At 35.6% G+C, this 19,992-nt stretch overlaps 2 protein-coding genes and 1 long non-coding RNA gene across 3 annotated transcripts; 2 read left to right on the top strand and 1 right to left on the bottom strand.

Moving 5' to 3' along the window:
* Positions 1-1,607: 1,607 nt before the first annotated feature.
* LOC110871557 (copper transporter 1) lies at positions 1,608-2,110 on the top strand. Its single transcript, XM_022120236.2, has one exon. The coding sequence runs from the start codon at positions 1,642-1,644 to the stop codon at positions 2,074-2,076; it is 435 nt and encodes a 144-aa protein (XP_021975928.1). The 5' UTR covers positions 1,608-1,641; the 3' UTR covers positions 2,077-2,110.
* A 1,035-nt stretch (positions 2,111-3,145) lies between these two features.
* Positions 3,146-8,074, bottom strand: LOC110871556. Its single transcript, XR_002553831.2, has 3 exons — positions 8,000-8,074; positions 7,289-7,382; positions 3,146-3,449 (listed from the first exon to the last, which is right to left on the bottom strand). It is a non-coding gene; the product is annotated as an uncharacterized LOC110871556 (long non-coding RNA).
* Positions 8,075-12,575: 4,501 nt separating this feature from the next.
* Positions 12,576-14,179, top strand: LOC110873898 (ras-related protein Rab2BV). The gene is made up of 3 exons (XM_022122923.2): positions 12,576-12,654; positions 12,830-13,019; positions 13,441-14,179. The coding sequence occupies exons 2-3, from the start codon at positions 12,855-12,857 to the stop codon at positions 13,930-13,932; spliced, it is 657 nt and encodes a 218-aa protein (XP_021978615.1). The 5' UTR covers positions 12,576-12,654; positions 12,830-12,854; the 3' UTR covers positions 13,933-14,179.
* The last annotated feature ends 5,813 nt before the right edge of the window (positions 14,180-19,992 follow it).

The raw sequence follows: 19,992 nt of genomic DNA, 5'->3' as shown, positions 1-19,992 counted from the left end.
CCTTCTTCACCCTCCGGCTATAAATAGGACCCTTCATCATTCAGGTTCGGGATCTGGACTCTCTTTACTCACTCTATACACACACTGTTTTATTCCTCTCAGAGCAGTACTTATTCTCACGCCGGAGCCTGGTTAAGAGGGAAAACCCCCTTCCCCTCTCTTAACGAGACTAACGGTGTTTACTGTTTTGCAGATCTCAGGCCACCGATACGAGTAAGAGAAGAGGTTGAACCCCACAAGTGAAACGACCCTCTTGGTTATCCTTGTGTTAACCATTGTTTCAACACATCCTAATTTTAGACCGGACTGACACGTTAAATAATTAATGCAATAATTCCAAACATTCCCGAAGGAATATAGCAAATTAAGTTAGATAATTTCTTGTATCTATTTTTGTTAAACTCTTAATATTGGATCTTTTTGTTTATAATACGTTTTATGTGTTTTTACCTAAGATTATGTTGATGCGGGTAAAACAACAATTTTTATAGATAAATTTTATTTAAGATGACATAGTTAGTTCCAATCACAATCAATGTGTTTGGATCCCCATACGTTTGTGTAATCCATTTAAAGTATACTCTAAAATATAAAGACTCCTAAAGCATGTTAAAAGAACTCATTTGATAAAAGGATATACTTATAAGTGGATGGGGTTGAGTTTAGCATGCAAAGCTATTGGAGATTGTTCCCTTTAAGTTCAAACGTTCGAGTCCTGTTGAATATGAGTTTAGTGTAATTTAAGCCGTTCAAAATATTTATGAAGTGGGTAGTATGTAGATTTTAGGTGAGGAGTGTTCATTGACCAAAACGATAATAATAATAATAATAATAATAATAATAATAATAATAATAATAATAATAATAATAATAATAATAATAATGTACACCATTTTTCGATGAATATACTTGATTATAAAAAAAAACTTTAAGTTTCGTTACACCGATTCTTTGCTTATCATCCTAGAACTTCTACAATCTGCTGATGTACAGGCTTAAAAGTAGTATAATGTAATATAAAATTGTATTATAACTTCTGTGATAATGTAACATTAATAGTTAATTAGTTATCACATATATATTATTCATTTTGTTATATTACGATCATTGAGTTATGAAATATTTTTTTAATTTCTCCTTTGGCCGGTAAAAAAAATGAATTATTTTTTTTAACCAAATCCTTTTTTAGACCAATAACATTAATGTTATCTTCTCTCTCCTCATAAGTTCGATACATAATAGTATTTCAGTATTTGTATTTAACAAATAGTATTTATATCTAAAATATGTATTTCTAATAATAGTTAATTATAGTACAATGTATTTCTAATAATAGTTAAATTAAAGTACAATACTCCGTCAATTCACCCAAAGAACATGGGGGTATTTTGTAACTTCTCATGCCTTTTATATAGGTTTATAGTAACCAATCCAGGTATCCTCGGCACTAACGACTCAAATCCATTGTATCCTATGTATGTACTACATTTTAAAAATCAAACATCGTACTATCAAACTATTTGGATACGTTTGTACGACGTCTATCGTGATCGGTATAAAAATATCAAGAATACCAACGTTGTCAAGAACAAAAAACACACAAGTAATCATCATCCGTAGATTTTGATTGATTGATTTATCATGGCTCTACCACCACCGATGATGCACGGCCGCAACGCGACAATGGGCATGCCTCGGAAAAAGAAAATGATGATGCACATGACTTTCTATTGGGGGAAAGACGCTTTGATTCTTTTTAAGGGTTGGCCCGGGACCAATACAGGCATGTACGCGTTGGCGCTCGTTTTCGTCTTCTTTTTGGCTCTTTTGGTGGAATGGCTAGCTCATTGTAATCTTAAAATGACGAAATCTGATGATGCAGGCTCGGGTTTGGCTCAAACGTTGGTGTATACTTTTCGGGTCGGGTTGGGGTTCATGGTGATGTTGGCGATTATGTCGTTCAATGTAGGGGTGTTTTTGGCAGCCGTGTTGGGACATGCTTTAGGGTTTTTTTTCTTTCGGGTGATTTTGAAACCGGCTAACAATAATACTGATGGCATTTCGAATGCTTGTTAGTTAATTGTGTTAGGTTTCTAGCTATATGTACTTGTCACTGGTATTTTAATAAGACTAACTTCTTTCGGTACATCTGTTGTATAGCTTGGACTTTTTATATTTACATTTACATAAGTTACTTGTTTTAACACCAAAAAATATGCACTCTCTAAATGAAAAAGTAATTCCCGTATACATTTTCTTGATCGTTAAGACACTTTCAAAGAATATACTCGAGTGAGTCAGTCGTAACTAATAACGGTAACAATCCTGGAAAATACCACAAATTCAAAAGAGCTAGTCATGATAGTCCGCTTAGGATTCAAGTTGGGTCACCCGGAGCCCCACGTGGAGTTTGAAGATCCCATGCACGGTTCCCCCGCGTCAATCACCACTAGTGGCAGACCTAGGAATTATTTGCTGGGGTGTGGATGAGGGGTTCAATTATATTTTCAAGGGTTGCGGTCGGGTTTTTTGCCTAAAAAATACACTGATTTTTTTTCTAGGGGTGCGCCCGCCCAGCCAGGACACATAGGTCCGCCCTTGATCACCACAACTATCAGTTATCTGCATTTTCCCATGTTCTCTTGACATGCTTTCTTTAGTTGTATTATCTGCATTATAGTTATTACTTCAATTTCCATTCTTCTTTTATGTATTGAACTTTGTTTGGTAATAATGTTGGCTGTTTCATTTGATTAGAGAAAACTTTCTTCTGTGTGTTTGGTAATGTAGGTTATTTTGTATGATTAATGCCCAAAGGTTTCGATTGAGTGGTGTTTTTGTACCTTGATCGACCCGTATTTATTCGATTTCAAAATTCTGATATACGACAGTATCCTACACATTCATGTGTGTCTAAACATGTAAATGAGTAAATTTGATCTTCAAACATTTGACTCGTAAAGAAGAAAGATTAAGATTTTTTTTGTTTAATTCATCTTCAGTGGCATCTTCTTTTACCAAAAGTATATGCATATGCATAAGTGTAACTATTAGCAATCTGTTTTGAGTACTCTCTTTACATAGTAAATTTCAGACCCAAACAGAACCGCTAAATGCGAATTGACCCAAATAAAACCAAAGCAGATTGTGTGGCTAACATCGCACGATATTGTATTGCAATAACCTCAAAAGGTATAATCAATTACACATTTCACATGCCTATGATACTTTCTTATTTGGGCCCAAGAAACAAAAATGTATATAATCACTCATTCTTCGAACGAGCGAGCTCATGTATATACGTTGTTGCCCTTGGGAAGTGAGAACTATGATAAAACCAAGCTCTCACCACCACTAACGAAAAAAGAAAGAAAGATGTGCAAATAACTATATCATCTTCCACATATGCAGCATAAACCTCAAACTGCTACCAGGCCTCCTTTAATTTCCTGCATCATTAGTTACCATCCAAATGATTCAAACACAATTTACAATTTACATAAAATAAATAGATATTACCCATTGTTTTCTTTTTAATGTAATTACCAAAACAGGTAGAGATTGAAAAATGGTCAAGTTGAATGGGTTGCCAAAACGGGTCAAGATCAAATAGGCCGGATCAGGCCGGGTAAATCTACAGGCTTGGAAACACTTTTTTGCCCGTTTTTCTGTAAATAAGTAATGCATTAATTTAAGAGGTTGTATGTACTAAAAGAATTTCAGCATCTTTCCACCCTTTCTAAACACCCCTCTTTATACAAAAAGGTACTTTAACCAATTTGTCCCATTTAGGATCATACACAACCAAATTCAACATATGGTTAAGTTCTATAACCATTGAACAGACAAAGGACAAATTCAACATATAGTTAAGTTCAATAAGAACAAATTTTAAGTAGAGAACCGCAAGAATTAATAAGCACTTGTATGTAGTGCTATTCAGATCCGTGGCGAAGCTTGAGATTTCCGACCGAAGGGGCAGAAGTCACCGGACCTAAAAATTTCTATAAACCCAGGGGTCAAAAACGTATATACCCAAAAATTTCTATACGAAAACTACATACTCTCCACTACTGAGCAAAAAGTTCAGGGGGTCGGCCACCCCCTCCCGTCCCTTAAAAGCTTCGCTCATGATTCAGATATAGTAGAACAAAGAAAGAGAGACAGTACATAAATGTCATGTATTCAAAGCAATATGTAAAAGTGTTTATATGTTTTACGCGATTCTCTACCTAAAACTGGTTTTGTGTTTAACGCCCCCGCTCTCTCTCTCTCTCTCTCTACACACACCCATATCGAACGAAAGATAGAACATTTTTGGGTAGCTTGTTTGCAAGAAGTTAACATGTCAACCACTAAACTTATTTTAAAAAGAAAAGAAAAATGTATCATGTATTCTAACAAAGATATTTATAGTAAAGGATGCCTTTAATAGTTGGGTGATGAATCTACTTTGATACCATGGGAGCTGGGCGCGACATCCTAAGGGGACTAGGGGTGGAATCACTAGTGATGGATTCCATCACTCCCACTATCCAATCAACTAATGCCATGTCATCAACCATATTTCCATCACTAGTGATAGAAATGTAGGAGGGGTGGAATCACTAGTGATGGATTCCATCACTCCCTCCCAATTTTTTTAATTTTCATTTTTAAATTAGAAAATAAAAATAAAACACTAAATTAAAAATTTCATTAATTTTAAAACATACTAGTTCAATTTAACATACTAGGAACATACAATTTAAAAAAAAAAAAAAAAAAAAACCTACTCCTCGAATTTAACATACTAGGAACATACAATTTAAAAAAAAAAAAAAAAAACCTACTCCTCGTCCGAATCCGGAAACTCCAAACCTAGAGAACCTACTAGTTCGATTAAATCGTATCTCAACCGAAAGTGAGTTTCTTCGTTACGCAATTGTAAATTGATATCTTGTGGAACTTGAACTTGTGTAGGAGGATCCGGTACCCAATCCGGGGATATTGCACGTCCGTCGTGTTTGATCAACATATTGTGCAATATGATACACGCATACACTATGCTATGTATTGCTTTCTTGGTCATCGAACGAACCGGTCGGTGTAGTATACCCCATCTACCCTTTAAAACACCAAACGCCCTCTCAACATCTTTTCTTGCCGATTCTTGCAATTTTTTGAACGCCTTTTTTTTAGCCTCGACGGGAAATGAGGGAGCTTTCACAAAAACAGACCAAGACGGGTAGATACCATCGACAAGATAAAAGCCTCGTCTGTAATGTCGACCGTTCACATAGAAAGGAGAGGAAGGTGCGGTACCATCCGTTACGCTTTGGAACAACGGCGACGTGTGCAACACATTGATGTCGTTGTTTGAACCTGGGACACCGAAATACGAATGCCAAATCCATAAATCATTCGACGCCACCGCTTCTAGTATGATGGTTGGTCTTTTGATGTCTCCCCTCACATACGCCCCTCGCAACTCTCTTGGACAATTTTTCCACTCGATATGTGTACAATCGATGCTACCGAGCATCCCGGGAAAATGCCATCTAGCCTCGTGTGCGGCATAAATACGAGAGATGTCGTGGCTCGTCGGTTTTCGTAAAAACTCGTTAGAATACAACTTAATAACCGCATTGCAAAAAAATTGCAAACACTCACGTGAAGTTCTTTCAGACATAGCTAGGTATTCATCATATTGATCGGGTGGGTTACCTGTCGCTAGTTGGCGAATGGCGGACGTGCATTTTTGAATCGGCGTGAAACTTGGTTTGCCCCTCGCATCGTAACCTTCTTGAAACCATCCCTCGCTTGCCTCGATGTCTCCAACAATCTTTAAAAATAATTCTTTGGGTAAACGAAAACGATCTCTAAACGTTTCGGAATTGTATAGCGGGTTTTCCACAAAATAATCGTTCATCAAAACTTCGTTGGCACGTATACGATCACGGCCGACCATCTTCTTCTTTGGGCGGGACGACTCGGCATCAAGCTCGTTATACACCGACACAAAATAGTTTAGTGTGTCGTTGTCGGAAGACGACTCGGAATCGCTAGACATCGGAAACGTCGAATCGGTAGGGAATTCCATTTGAGAAAGATATAAAAAATGTGTGAAATGGGTTTAAAAGATATAGTTTGGTGTGTGAAAAAATGGGTAAAATGTGGATATATATATAGATAAATGGTTGAAAGGTTTTTTTTTTTAAAACATTTTACCGTTTTAAAACGGTCATATATAGCAACGTTCGAAAATTTTGAAAAGTTTAACGCGTGCTCAGGTTAACGCGTTTAAAAGTCCACGCGTTATGGGACTAGTGGCGGCGGTGTAGCGTTTTGGATTAACGCGTGATGAAGGGCGATAATGGGACCGCCCCGTCCCCTCTAATAGTAAAACTATCCTGCACAAGTTCAATGATTTAAAGATGCAAGCTTGAACACAAATAAATCAAGCACAGTTCACAAACTAAAACCATATATACAATTGATTAGAGGTACCAATTTGGACCCATTTACTTATGAATGAGTTATGTTTTCTCTCTACTGGATCAACCAGCTAAAATCAAATTAAGATAAAAGGGGAACAGGCAGAAAGTGGCCCTAAGGGTTTTCTTGATGCATAAAACCTTCTAAATCATTTTATTTAAAAGTTATATTATTACTGAAAAATGTAACCTTTTGTAATTGTATTCGACACACTAACTATTCATAATAAATGAAAAGATTCTGCAAAGTGTTTCAAGTCCACATGATCCTTACCAGAAAACAATGTTTGGACACATTACCCAATCTTACCCCCGTGTTTTGCCACCTCGATAGTTAGGATCGTCTTTGTATATACATGTTATAATCTTCAACACGAAAGTTCTCAAGCTACAATTTCCCGCGTGCCCATCATAACCACTAAAACAATGGATGATAGAGTAATCGGATTCTAAGTTTTCTAATAAGTGGATGTATTTCCAACATCTGACGAACCGCTATCCATTTTTAGCAAATTATGTATCTGATTAAACATTGCAAGCTGCATGTGGCTATGGAGAAAGCATGCTTAGCGTTTGTTTCGTGGATTGTAATGGAATTGGAACTTACGCAGGAATTGAAAATTAATTTGGAATTTAGGTGTGTTTTTTTTTTTTTCACAGAATGGAATGGAATCTGGATGAAATTGAAATGTAGATTCTCTACCTTATGTTGTTGTTCAATTCCAATTCCATCAAGATTCCATTCAACGAACGCTCCCTAAGAGTATCCACAAAGTAATAAATAGGAAAAAAAAAAAAGTAATCAAGCTAACCTGACGTTCCATGAACCGTGGACCAGACCTGGCTATCCAAGGCCTCATACTGCATAGGTTTTAAGCATTGCACATAACTGGAGTTTCCTGCCATCTGAAAGAACACAATCAAACAATAACTTGCTGAATGTCGAGATTTTTTTTTTGTAACTACAATTCAAGGAGATATTTCACACTTTCATAATATTTCTGTTTAATGCAACGTGTATGAACCAGTACACTTGTGTTTTTTTAGGGAAATTTACGAAAATGTCATTTGACCAATGTTCTTTACGAAAATGTCACGTTCATGCGTCCGTGGACGGACTCCTCCACATGGGATGCGTCCGGATGCAAGGGATGCGTCGAGGAGGCATGGATGCGTCGGGGGAGGCATGGGATGCGTCGGGGTTGGACTCTTCAACATTTGAAAGGACACGTGTCAGCTCCTCGTTCATGGACTCTTCAAGGTGACACACACAGTACTCCTCCCATATGGAGGAGTCCGTCCACGGACGCATGAACGTGACATTTTCGTAAAAAACGTTGGTCAAATGAAATTCTCGTAAATTTCCATTTTTTTATCATTTGGGTTCACTGAATGAATGTTGCACATGACCATTGGTTTATGACCAAAAAAAGTACACTATAAATTGCTATCATTTTAATCTATTTGTTTACACCAATAGATTTTTAATGCATCAATAACTAGTAAAAGTATAGATTAAATACCTGGGAGCATTGACGTAAAATGATGTTTAGATGAAAGAGAGATGGAGTGAGCTATGCACACATTGTCCATGGACCGTCTATGGGAGAGAAAATCTATCTTTTAAGAGGGAAAGAGATAGATAAGGTATGTGATCCATGAAAGAGGAGAGAGAAGTCATGCACTATGCAAAACAAGTTTCAACCAGTACGTCGTAGATGTATCTATGACGTTCCCAACTTATTATTATAGTATGCATTTAATTAATGTTGATTCGTATTTCCACTAGTGTCGCTTAATTTTGAAGATTAAAGTCTAAACCTTTTTAGATTCTTGAAATAATGAGGCGATGAGTGATGGTCATTTAGTGCACTTAATCTCATTGCCACTCAAAGTGCTAGCATGCGAATTCATACCAAATTAACAATTCTACATCAACATTGGATTGGAATCAACAAAAGCAATACTTTTTAACCTACTATCACCAATAATAATAATGAGTCATGATATTTATACCTACTTACATATGAATAGCTTGATTTTTTTTAGGTATAGTTGATTAAACTTATATTTTACTTGTAATGAGTTAGTGGGTACAACTATACAAGTTCATGGAATCCTGGTGTCATTTTAAAACTAATTTCCTGCTCTTTTGATTATGTATTATGTAATTGTGATTGTGATGATCTATCCCTTTGCTAGAAAGTGTTTCCTTATTTATTAGATCTTATTATGTTGTTTTTTTAAAAGAACTTATAACAAATAAATTAAAAATGCTTCTTAGAAATTTTGGCTTTATAGCCTAGTGGTATCTTGGTGGTGAGATAAAACTTTGGACCAATAGGTCTTTCGATTCTCATAAAAGGGGGGGTTTTCCTATATTTATTGGGTTTCCTCCTGAATTGGTGTATAGGCATTATGCCTAGTGGAGATGGATATGATCGGGTGGTTCTGCTGGTGGCACGATGATACTCCGGTGGTCCGTCAATGATCCAAAATTTGCCATTCAAAAAAAAAAAAAAAAAAAAAAAAAAAAAAGAAGAAGGAATCAGTTCTTGTTGGGTGTTACGAAGTGGTTGGGCTCGACCTTCGGACTCTCTAAGGCAACAAACTATCACTAAAATCTTTGAAGGTGACATCTTTGATTTTCAAATGATGACAAGACACTCTACATGGCTGACGTCTCACTTATTTAGAGCCGTATTGACAAGATCAGGATATCTAACGAAACTGTGTGCACAAACACACTAATCATGTTATTCTCCTTACCTTCTCAGTATGCTACATATATTTGCTCATCCCAACAAATAACAATGACACACCAAGGAAGAGGTAAGCTATCAAATCCTATCTAAGTTGATATGAAATTGGTGTTTCATACACTCGCGCTCATTCTTATATGTGATACTACTGTATGCTCCTCTCATATACGATTGCCGCAACCTGTATAAGAAACCTGATGACTCCCTCCTTTGGAGCATGTCTCATTTTCGCTGTCAGATAAGGGTTAATTTGAGGTTAGAACTGGTTTCTTGTGGAATCAAGTTTTATCTAGCGTCATTTGTCTATCTCTATAGCACTACCTCCTAGATCATCCAAGTGTTGGAAACATGTATTCTACGCACAATATATGATGACACGAGTATTACACATGTAGCGAAAAATGACACATACAATGAGATGACACTAAATACATAATAATTTGTGTTTAATATGATCAACCAAACTTATATTCATCTTCATCATACTCAGTAAATTACACAAATAGCAAAGCTAAGGTAAGGTTTGAAGAGGGTAAGATGTAAACAGCCTTACCAGTACCCTATAGGAATAGAGATACTGCTTCCAATAAGACTCATGTCTCGGATCAACCAAGCTTATATTGTAAGTGTTAAAATGTAAACTCATATTATGTAAATAAGAAATTGAAATTCTTGTCTTGGGCTAGGTACGATTGTGCCCTCATGCCACATGTGGTGATAACATGAATTGACACATCTCATACTTTAAGGATGTCTTTGATATGCTCATGCAATATTGATAGGATGTAAAAGGTTTTGCTTGCTATCCGCCCTACATTGACCTTTATATACCATGGATAACTCATGGTTAGAAGTAACAACCTTATGACATACAACACATATACCATGATTGGTCATTTGCATCACTACTATACTGCATATAGAAAGGCTTGTAATTATAGTGAAGAACTAATGATTTTTAAAAGTTAGTTACATCAATGATCGGCATTGTGTAACTTTAACTTTTAGAACTTCCTTATGTAACGCCTATGGCTTTATAGCCTAATAGCATTCTGGTGATGGGATAAGACTTTGGGACCTATAGGTCTTGGGTTCGATTCTCACAAGGGGGGTTTTCACATATTTGTTCAGTTTTCTCCTGAATTGATGTATAGGAATTATGCCTAATGGGGATGGATATGATCGGGTGGTTCCGTTGGTGGCACGATAATACTCCAGTGGTCCGTCAGTGATCCAAATTAAGCCGTTCAAAAAAAAAAAGAATTTCCTTAAGTATTCAATTAAGGTATGTTGTTTATATATATGTATCCTTCGGTCCTAGCCTCTTGTTAGAATCTGTTACAATCTAACAATACGCTTTTTTCTCTTAAAAAATAATTTTGTAATAATATGAAGAGTAAACTTCCGTTTTGCTCCATGTGGTTTGGTCGTTTTAACGGTTTCGTCCCAATCCTTTAAAAATAGCCATTTTACTCCCTGATCTATATAACTTATCTCTATTACACTCTCTTTCCCAAATGGCGTCCATTTTAAACGTTAAAAATTGTCACGTGCATACCATGGGAGGGGCAAATATGTCCTTTCCTAACCCATCTTTAAAACTCCCTTTTTAAACCCTAATAAGCCTTATCTTCTTCTTCCTTCCGATATCACCCCAGACCCCAGTTGTTCTTCATTCGAGCATCACGTCAAAGTTCAGATCTGGATAGTTGTTTGAGAATTAGATTTTAGATCGTGAAATTTGGATTGTGAATCTGTGTAGACTGGATCACACAACGAAGAAGAAAGACTTTTGTTATGAGATCTGGGGTGATGTTGAAAGGAAGAAGAAGATAGGACTTTTATTAGGGTTTAAAAAGGGGGAGTTTTAAATACGGGTTAAAAGGACAGATTTGCCCCTCCCATGTTATGCACGTGACAATTTTAACGTTTAAAATGGACGCCATTTGGGGCGGAGAGTGTAATAGAGATAAGTTATATAGATCAGGGAGTAAAATGACTACTTTTAAAAGATTGGGGCAAAACCGTTAAAATGATCAAACCACATGGAGCAGAACAGAAATATGAATTGAAAGTGTTGTATAGATCTGATGCTACAAATTTACAGTCATATTTTAGCATTTTATGAAGAAAGTTATTTTTTTTCTAGGTTTTTATGCCATACTTTATAATTGAAATACATTATTATTTTTAAAATACATTCTATTTTTATTATAAAATACACCACTTAACCCATGATATTCAATTGGGGGAATATGAAAAATACTTGTTAGTAATTTACACACCATCTATTAATCCATAAAAGTTGTTCTAATCTTGGTCTCTTGGAGAAGGAGAACATGTAAAGCATGACCAACATTCCCACCCTGTCAAATACAAATATACAAATACAAATACCCCACTAGTGCCAGTCTGCCATTTCCCTTTGCCAACATATACCTCATTGTCAACTTTTTACCCATCAAACGTCGACGTTTTATGCTTTACTAATCATATAAGACAACAACACCAACCCTTCTTTATTGGCCTTTTGTTCCTTCAATTAAATAACATTTTTAAATAATAATAACAGATTCCCAATCATTCCAAACAATGAACTGCAATATATTTAGCAAGCTATTATATCAAAATATTTAATCATGGTTTTAATATTTTTTTAATTTACTTCTATGTCGGCATATATTCGTTTCAGAGGTGTTAATTAAATTTACATTTTTCATACATTATTAAGAACTTTGTGTTTTTTTTTCCCTGACATAAAAAATTAAAAACATATTGTTTGGTAAAATTGTTGATGGAAGATTGTACATATATTATACACACTTTATGACATAAATTGTAGCTATAATTCCTAATTGGGTAGACAAAGAATCAGTTTTAAATAAAATGAAAATGTCATACCCTTAAAATGTTTATGCATATTACTTTAAATACACGATATAAATGATAATGTAATCAGTTAACCTAACATGATGTTTTCCCCTTTTATTATATCTTTTAACAACATGAGAAGTGAATTTTACCGGTATAAACTTTTTACTTAAAATTCATCTATACTAAATACACATGTATATATCACACCAATAGAAAACATTTTCGATGATAGTTTTATCGAAGGGTGGGTCGATACTGATTATTTGAATTTATATCTTTATTTTTTTAAACGGTTTATATTATTATCATTAAAATTTACTTTTTATATAGAAAAAATATGGTATGACCATTAAATTAAAATACAAATTAAACCCCAAAAAAATGAAACGAAAATAAAAAAAGAAAAAAACATGTTTTTTAACGTAAGTTTTAACGAACTCTAAAAACACATCGCTGTCTGTGTATATATTGTCGTCGGCTGTTCCAAACCTTTTTCTCCATTCTTTCAAACCTCACTTTCATCCCCATTTCCTATTTCTTAGGTAATTCAACCCTTTTTTTTCTTATTTCTTCATCTTTTTCATACTGATTTTAGTAGTTTTTTATATAATTAACTTGCGAATTTAGTTCGTAACCAAAAGATAAACACTGGGTTTCTTTCGATCTGCTTAGATCCATATATACATATCTTTTTATTATTATCATTATTTTGTATAGGTTTGTGAGTGAAGAAAAAGGAAGAATGGCTAGTAGAGTTGATCATGAGTACGATTATTTGTTCAAGATCGTGTTGATAGGTGATTCAGGTGTTGGAAAATCTAATATTCTTTCGAGGTTTACCAGAAATGAGTTCTGTTTGGAGTCTAAATCCACAATTGGAGTTGAATTTGCTACTCGCACTCTTCAGGTCTGATTTTCTTTATTTTTTTCTTCTTGATTGTGGTTATAAACTTCACTATTTATTTAATTATCTGAATTAGGGGTTTTGTTGGTGTGTCATATGATTGCTCATGTTGATTTCCAGATGTCATTTTTATAAGTGTGGGGTGTAATTGAAGTTGTATCACATTCTGCACACCAACTGTTTGATAAATTGTTTGAATGAAGTTTAGGTGTTTGTTTTGTTTAACCTCTCAATAACTTTTAATGGATAATGTTGGGATTGGGATCAAGGTTTGAAATTGTTTAGAAAAATTTGTGGATTGTGTCTATGTTCTTGAATCTTGATAAGTGGTCCGTATAAAATGACCGGTAGGTTTTACGGGGCTATAGTAAGTTGTTTTGAAAATTTTTAAATTCATTTCATCACCCTGTGATTTGCTAAACAGGTTGATGGAAAGACAATAAAGGCTCAAATTTGGGACACAGCAGGGCAAGAAAGATATAGAGCAATCACGAGTGCATACTATAGAGGTGCAGTTGGTGCCCTTCTGGTGTACGACATCACCAAAAGTCAAACCTTTGACAATGTCCAAAGGTGGTTACGTGAGCTAAGAGACCACGCAGACTCGAACATTGTGATCATGATGGCTGGAAACAAATCAGATCTGAGCCACCTTAGAGCCGTGGCTGAACAAGATGGCCAATCTTTAGCTGAAAAAGAAGGCCTTTCGTTTCTTGAAACATCAGCACTTGAAGCGTATAATGTTGAAAAAGCATTTCAAACGGTTTTAACACAAATATATCATATAATTAGCAAGAAAGCATTGGCGGCACAAGAAGCAAATGGCGGTGGTGCTAGTGCTTTACCTGGGCAAGGAACCACCATTAACGTCGGTGATTCAGGTGCAAACACAAAGAGAGGTTGTTGTTCAACTTGAGTTATCTCCATGAGGATTTGGTAAGAAAAGTCTATTTCATCATTCTTTTTTTTTTTTTTTTTTGCTTTTGTAATCAAGAAATACTTCTCTTTGACATTGTAGAATACCATCTTACTTGAGAACAAATATTGTGAAAGTTGAACCATGGTTTAGTATTTATCCGCTTTGATGGTTGTATTAAGTCATATTGTATGTGTGTAGTACCCGGTGACATTTATACGTTGTTGACTTTTTTGTTTCGGTTTTACTGATTCTATTAACGGTGTTGACTTTTATTCGAAATGGCGTTGTTCATTTGGATTTACGTACCGTTGGCTTATCATGTCTTTATCCACCAAATATTGCACAAGTTGTTGACATCAAATAGTAGCTGTCCAAGAATGGTGAGTACTATAACAAAATACATCTTTCTCAATTGGTGACTTGATTGGAAATAATGGAAAACATTGAAAGTCAAGTGACTACTTTAACAAATTTGCCTAGTTATGATTTAGAGACCCAAGTGTTCACTATGTGGTCTAGTGGTTGAAAAGACTTGGGTTCTATTTGGAGACCCAAGTTCAATCCCCACTAGTGCCATATTTAGTGGATAAAGGCTAGTTCTCCTAGACCTTAGGTTAAGAGTTCAAGCCCAAGCCACCCCGGGTTTTAGTCCACCATGCGTTACGCCCGAGAGATTCCCTCTTGTGGCAGCGCAAGCCCCTGCCATTGGCAGTGGGTGGTATGGTTTCCTAGGGAACGCCGTTAGCCAAACTTTGACGTCAGTGTGAGCTCAATTAAGACAACGTACCATGGCCAGAGTGGGGTTAGGGCCCTCTATTTGGAGGGTGTGGGATCTCTCTCTCTCGTTAAGGATTCTAAGAAATATAGAGTTTTGACACTTTTGTTACTACATTTCCTATTTTCCTTAATCATTGAAGGACTCCTGAAAGATAAGAATGAGAGACTAGAAACACACTTTTAACCACATAGTGAACATTTGGCCACAACCGTTTGGTCACAAATATCTTGTTCACTCTTATCAAGTTTCACCATCTTCTACTCTCTAAAAGATTCCCTTCTCTTATGCACACAACACACATACATTTCAACTATAATAATGTTACATGAAAAAATATGTTACTATTAACTAAATAATTTAAAAAGTTAGAATGCATATTAAAGAATATTTATCTTTTTTTCGTTATCATAGAATCCAAACCAAGTGTCATTCCACAAAGCATATCATGAGCATTCCCATCCAATCCATCATATGTAGTGTGTGGGGTTTTTAAAATGTAAAGAGTATAAAAAGTGGTTGTGAGTGGAGGAGAGAGAAAATATTACTGTTCATCTGTATATTTGGGGGGACACTGTTCACCCACTATAATTTTTTAATATATATTGAAAGTGGTTGTAAGTGAAAGAGAGAGAAAAGTGTAATATATATTGAAAAGGAGAGAGAAAAAGTATTTGTTTTTAGTGGAAATATATTGATATAGGAGTTGTTTTTTAGTGAAATGTATGTATATTTTTAAGGATAAATTACACTTTTCGTCCTTTATGTTTATACCGGATTGCAACGGATAGCCTTTAACTTCAATAATTACAGTCACAGTCCTTTATTTGCAAAACCCGTTACACTTTACGTCCTTTAGCGCTAACCTAGTTAAAATTTTCAGTTAAATATGGTATGTGTTTTGCCCATAGGGGTAATTCAGTCATTTTATTAATAAATTTAAAAAAGTAAATTAAAAATAAAACATAAAAAATAATAAAACATGTAAACACCCTATTCTCTCTCTCTAAACACCATCTCTTTCTCTCTCTAATCCCAAACCCCCAATTTCCGGTGGTGGTGGACGCAACTTTCGTGGTGGTGGCAGTGGCGGATTTGGTGGTGGTGGCGGTAGCTTTGTGGTGTGGCAGTGACCAAAAAAAGTCAAAACACATCCCAAACCCTCCAACTTCTCACATTCAAACAAAACCCTACTGAATTGAAAAACCAAAATGCAATTCAAACCCCAATTTCTCAAACCCAAACAAAACCCTCTTACCAAACAATGCAATTCAAGAACCCCAATTGACCCAAAAGTCAAAACTGCACAATCTGCACAACCACCAACAAAATCTGCAACAGGGCTTTTGAGAGGGAGAGAGGCGGGGTGATGGTGGGTGGGGAGGAGAGAGAAGCGGTGGAGAGAGAGGGTGGAGAAGGTGGAGGAGAGAGGAAGCCATGGTGGTGTTCAAGATCTGATCTTTTGAAGGTTTTGAGAAAGGGAAGAGTGTTCAAGAAGATCTGATCTTTTGAAGAGAGAGAGTGTTAATTTATATATATTTTAATTTAGTTAATTTAATTTTAGAGTAAAATTACCAACTTACCCTTATGTGCAAGGCACATGTCATAGTTAACTGAAAATTTTGACAAGGTTAGTACTAAAGGACGTAAGGTGTAATGAGTTTTACAAATAAAGGACTGTGACTGTAATTATTGAAGTTAAAGGCTATCTATTGCAATCTGAAACAAAGATAAAGGATGAAAAGTGTAATTTATCCTATTTTTAATGGATTGGATGTGAATGCTCTACACCTTTATATAGATAGATACTTGGTCTATGCTAAAATTCCACCATTGCAACAAGGTACTATTCCACAATACTTGTTATCGGGGGCAGCTTAACGTTTTCGAAGGCCTCAAAAAATTGGCCTTTTTGAATTTCATTGGTCATCAAACCTCCAAAATTTATCTTGTTTAATGTCCCTGGCAGGGGCGGACCTAAGCCCAGCCCAAGGTGGGCGGGCGTACCCTCGGGGAAAAAAAATTAGTGCTAAGTTCCGTCGAAAATCTCGTCCGCACCCCTTGGAATTTTTCGTCCGCACCCCTTGGAATTTTTCGACCGCACCCTTGAAATTTTTCGTCCGCACCCCTTAGGTAAAAAGTGTTATCAAATAAAGCCCAAAAATATTTCAAACTATAATAAAATAATTAAAGACCAAAACCTTTAGAAATTCTCTCCAGCTCTCTCTCTCTCTCTCTCTTGCGTCCCTGCACTGCCAACGAACAACGTCACCCAGCGACAACAGTCCAGCAGCCGACGACCACCGTAATCAGCCACCATACCACCGTCGTTTGACACCAAATCTAACCGGAATCCGAACACGGGAAATTTTCTTTGTTATTTTGATGATTTTGGTTGATATTATAGGAGAAAAAAGGGTAATAAAGTTGTTAAATAGGTTTGAAATTTTGTGTGTTTTGACGTTGTTTATGGTTGTTTAGATGATTTTTAGGGTGATTATGTTGTTTATATATTTTTAGGGTGATTATGTTGTTTATATATTTTTAGGGTGATTATGTTGTTTAGTTATATATTTTTAGGGTGATTACAACTTACGTTATGATTTCTAGGGCTTGAATAATTGAAAATTAAAATTAAAATTAAAATTGAAACATTATGTTATGGAGCGATAAACTTATGTTATATAGAGAAAGAATTGCTTAAAAAATTAGTTTTAGATAATGTTTTGGATAGATTTCAAAAAATGAAAATCCGTAGGGCATCGATGTTTTAATTATGTTTGTAACAAGGTTTGACATGTTTTTGATGATTATATAAATTTAGTTTGATGTTCGTTTGTTTTACATAACCCGATCCGATACGAACCGATTTTTTTACTTATATACCTAAGTGCCTAAAATTTTTAAAAATGTTCCGCACCCCCATGAAAAAATTTCTGAGTCCGCCACTGGTCCCTGGTTCCCACATCCTAATGTGTCGGCCATTAGAATTTCCACTAATCCTTTACTTGTGTCAAGTGGCCATTATGCCTTAACCACCATTGAATTGAAAAGCTAACTAACTAGTAACTACAAAAAGACATGCTACTATTCTATGGCAATATTAATACTTTTAGTAAACACATTCCATGAAAATAAAATAACTTCAAGTAATTGCGTGCGTACCCCGTTTCGTAAAATCCATTTTATGTGTTAAATCTTGTCTTAAACTTTCTTAGAGCGGTTATAATGAGGGACTAGAACATATTTAACAGTGAACCCATCGTTTAATTCACACGCGATTGTGTGCATGAACATCTTTTTTTTTGGCTATATATCTATTCGTTTATTTATCCCTTTTTGCATTGTTTGCACTCTTTTCCACTTGATCGTTTATTTTGAACATGAAAACAAATATGGAACAACATAGTGTAAAATTCAGTAACCTTGCTTTTGTTTCAAGTGTAACAACAATAATGATATCAAGATACAAAATATGTAAAATTTATCAATAAAGTACTCATATGTGCACCTGGGTTTTAAAAAGCACGCCTGGGCACGAGGCGCACTAAGGCACGGGTCTCAGCGCCTCATGGCACCTGAGATACGCTTTTTCCACAAAGCGCAAGAAAAGCGCATTTTTGGGTTTTTTGAGGTCTAAGGCGCGCGCCTTATGTATTTTGGGTGTTTTATGTTGTTTTTATGCATGAAAGTGTTGGACAATAGGTTTTTTGGCTTGTACATGTAGGTAAAATCATATATAAACCTTAGTTATAACTGTATTTTGGATAAGGGATGCTAAAAACCTATGGGATATATATAAAAAGTTATGTAATCTTCTTACGCATCAGGTACGAAAAGCCTAACGCTTTTGCACTTCGCGCGTCATTTTTAGACCCCGTCGCTTTTGTTCGCCTCTTCTTTTTAAAACCAAGATGTGGACATGTAGCAACATCCCTAAACTGTTGTCCACCATGCAGATTTGGTCACATATAAGACTATAAAGGGTGGGAGGGTTTGAAAAGCCGACATTATGTGACATGTGGCAGCTATGTTAGTATGCATTAGAAAAGTGGCGTGGTGCAAAAAAGGGAGGAATGAGACGGAGCGTGAAAGGGTGGCATTATTCGACACGTGACACACCCTTTTTATTGTTATTTTATATTTAAAAATTATATAAAACCTATTTATTTATTTTTTAAAAAAACATTAATACTAATTAAACAAATAACATTAATAAAGACATTACATATTAAAAATTATATAAAATCTCTTTAATTTAAAAAACCATTAATATTAATTAAACAAATAACATTAATAAATAAAAAAACCTTACGTAATTTAAAAAATAAAAACATTACATAACTTAAAAACACAAAACTAAAAGAAACACACGAGATAAACTAAAAACCATTACATAATTAAAATTAAGCATTAAACCTAAACATAATTAAAAAAAATCTAATTATCTGCCATGCCGAAACGTGTTTGAAGTCACGGTTGTACGCGTGCCTGTAATTGATGAGGGCGACTTGTATGACGTTATCTTAGGGAAGGTTACCACCGTATTGTGCATAGTCTCAAATCTTTCATTTTCCAAACGGATAGTCCTAAAACGTGAAGAAAGTGCACCACGATTCGAGTTGTGTCACCCCTATCAATACAAAATTGTTGGAAAATACGCCCCCAAAACGGACCCGATCGATTACGAGGCGTGTAGTGGGTAAACGCTTCGACCCAAGATTCACACAACGCGATGTCCTCTTCTTCAGTCCATGAAATCGTTGCCATTTTTTCTAAGTTTTTGAAGAGAAAATGTGAAGAAAGTTGAGAGAAAATGAGATGAATAGAGAGTGTTTGTAAAAAAATGGTAGAATGAGTTTGTTTATATAGGAAATGTTATTTATTTTTAAAAAGTAAAAAAATTAAACTTAACCATTGGGGGCAACGGCTATAACACATCCACCCACAACGTGCCATGTCGCCACTTCAATTGCCTCCACACCGGTGAAATTTACCACGCCTCCAACCCCAAGCCGCCCTCACGCTGTTGGCGGGCCGGTATGCACAGCATGGAGAGGCCACCACGCCATAATTCTACGCCTGCTCCGTATGGTATATAACAATTAAGTGAATTTAAACACACACTTTGACCTATATATGGTTAATACTGCTAATGAGGCCTTACACTTATTAGAAACACCCTAAGTCATATCAACTCCATACATTTAACCTACATGACCCCTCTCTCACAGTCTCACTAAATCAATTATGATTTTAACTTGGAACCCCAAGTTGCACAT

This window comes from Helianthus annuus, chromosome 8 (genome assembly GCF_002127325.2).
Source record: "Helianthus annuus cultivar XRQ/B chromosome 8, HanXRQr2.0-SUNRISE, whole genome shotgun sequence".
NCBI classification, from domain to species: Eukaryota; Viridiplantae; Streptophyta; class Magnoliopsida; order Asterales; family Asteraceae; genus Helianthus; species Helianthus annuus.
Note: the sequence above shows the minus strand (reverse complement) of the source record. Positions and strands in the feature narration are given on the sequence as shown.

Excerpts from the sequence above, each read along its gene's own strand:
- LOC110873898 (XM_022122923.2), top strand. The coding sequence starts at position 12,855 with ATGGCTAGTAGAGTTGATCATGAGTACGATTATTTGTTCAAGATCGTG. Across the intron at positions 13,020-13,440 it reads TTGCTACTCGCACTCTTCAG|GTTGATGGAAAGACAATAAA; the intron begins GTCTGATTTTCT and ends TTTGCTAAACAG.
- LOC110871557 (XM_022120236.2), top strand. The coding sequence starts at position 1,642 with ATGGCTCTACCACCACCGATGATGCACGGCCGCAACGCGACAATGGGC.